Here is a 1,424-nt window from a genome sequence, read left to right as displayed (position 1 = left end):
CTCTTTCTTACAGCACTGCCTCCACACTTCACCTCTGTTTGTACACAACTTTTTAAACTGAAATGGGAGCACAAACAAGACCTCAGAATTTAGCAGGAAGAGTCCTCCAGCTGGCACTGGCCCAGAATCAGTCATACAATTGAACCAGTCAGAAAGGCAAAAGTTTAGTGCCAGAGGGATACCTACATTTTAAGGGCCTGAGCATAAGTGTTCTACAAGATTCACTTCATGAAATGTTAAAACACAAAAAGTTTTCCTGCTATTGAAGAGATCGGTACCAGAGGGGAAAAAAAAAAGAGATTATGTACCTTAAAACAGAAAGTCATTATTTTACTGGCTAAGCTGTTTCCTCGGAAGAGTGTTTGCATGGAGTCTGCCAACTCGACCTCCTTTGAGAACATATTCCAGAGGAGCTGGTAGAGCAGGTGCCGGGAATCAAAGAGTGTGACCAGGACACGAGCCAGCTCATCCTTAAAGAGAGGAGGAAGAGTTAATCTGACTCGCAGGGAGCCAAGGCATGTATGAAAACCCAGCACCATGACAAAACCACTGAGCAGTTTGCAATAAAGCTTTATGCCTGCTACTGGCTCTGGCAGGTAAATATCAAATTACACAAAAACAATCTCTCTGCAAACGTTTCCTATGCTACTGCTTGTCTAAAAATCTGCCTCAGGCTATCCAGCCTTACAAGTGCATAATGGTTATCCAGACAGACAAGCAGTCACTCCGCTGTATAACAAAGCCCAACTCATCTTGCTAAAACCTAGAAGAGCAAATACAATTCTGTGTGTCTGCATCACAGCACACACCACCTGTAATAAATAACCAGCCCAGATGCACTTATTATAATGACTGGATATAAATCGTTCCTAGACATTAACTAAAATGCAGTTTATCACCAAGATCTGAACTTAGATTCAGTACATTTTTAAGAACACACAAAGAAAGGCTAGCTATTGTCAGTGGCAGCTCTATTCTCTCTGTACCAGACTGTTGTGGCACTTTTTATTTCACGTCTTATTATTTTAACAAAATGTAGGAAATAAAATCAACTTACCCACTGAGAACAAGGCACCACATTGGCTAAAGCCATAGCAATAGGAAGCTCCCCCTGATCACCCATCATCGTAACCAGCTCCACCAATCTCTCAAAGCGATCTGCTAGCACTGTTTCTGCCAAGGTATCAAACTCCGTCCCCTGCTGCAGGATCTTGGTGAGGACTTCCATAAAGGTGGCTCTGGTCTGGAGGTCTTTATGATAGCCCAAGCCTGAGGGAGAGAGCCAGCAGCAGTGAGGTGGATGCAGAGGCAGGGGGCGGGCACCGGGCAGGCGGGGCGTTACCTATGGAGTGCATGAGGCCGCTGTCCACGTTGGCGTTGAGCAGGTTGGACATGGCCAGCAAGGTGCCGTGCCGCAGACACCG

General features: G+C 45.4%; 1 protein-coding gene across 1 annotated transcript in view; it reads right to left on the bottom strand.

Annotated features, from left to right (window-relative positions):
* Window positions 1-1,424, bottom strand: part of NF1 (neurofibromin 1) — a 57,815-nt gene that overhangs the window by 38,415 nt on the left and 17,976 nt on the right. The window contains exons 26-28 of the mRNA XM_031059769.1: window positions 1,343-1,424; window positions 1,058-1,269; window positions 309-470 (exon numbers count right to left, since the gene is read on the bottom strand). The exon at window positions 1,343-1,424 is cut by the window's right edge and continues 88 nt beyond it. Coding sequence (XP_030915629.1) covers window positions 309-470; window positions 1,058-1,269; window positions 1,343-1,424 — 456 coding nt within the window. The remainder of the gene's footprint in view (window positions 1-308; window positions 471-1,057; window positions 1,270-1,342) is intronic.

This window comes from Geospiza fortis, unplaced genomic scaffold (genome assembly GCF_000277835.1).
Source record: "Geospiza fortis unplaced genomic scaffold, GeoFor_1.0 scaffold538, whole genome shotgun sequence".
In the NCBI taxonomy this organism is placed as follows: Eukaryota; Metazoa; Chordata; class Aves; order Passeriformes; family Thraupidae; genus Geospiza; species Geospiza fortis.
This window is presented reverse-complemented; position numbering and strand designations above follow the sequence as displayed.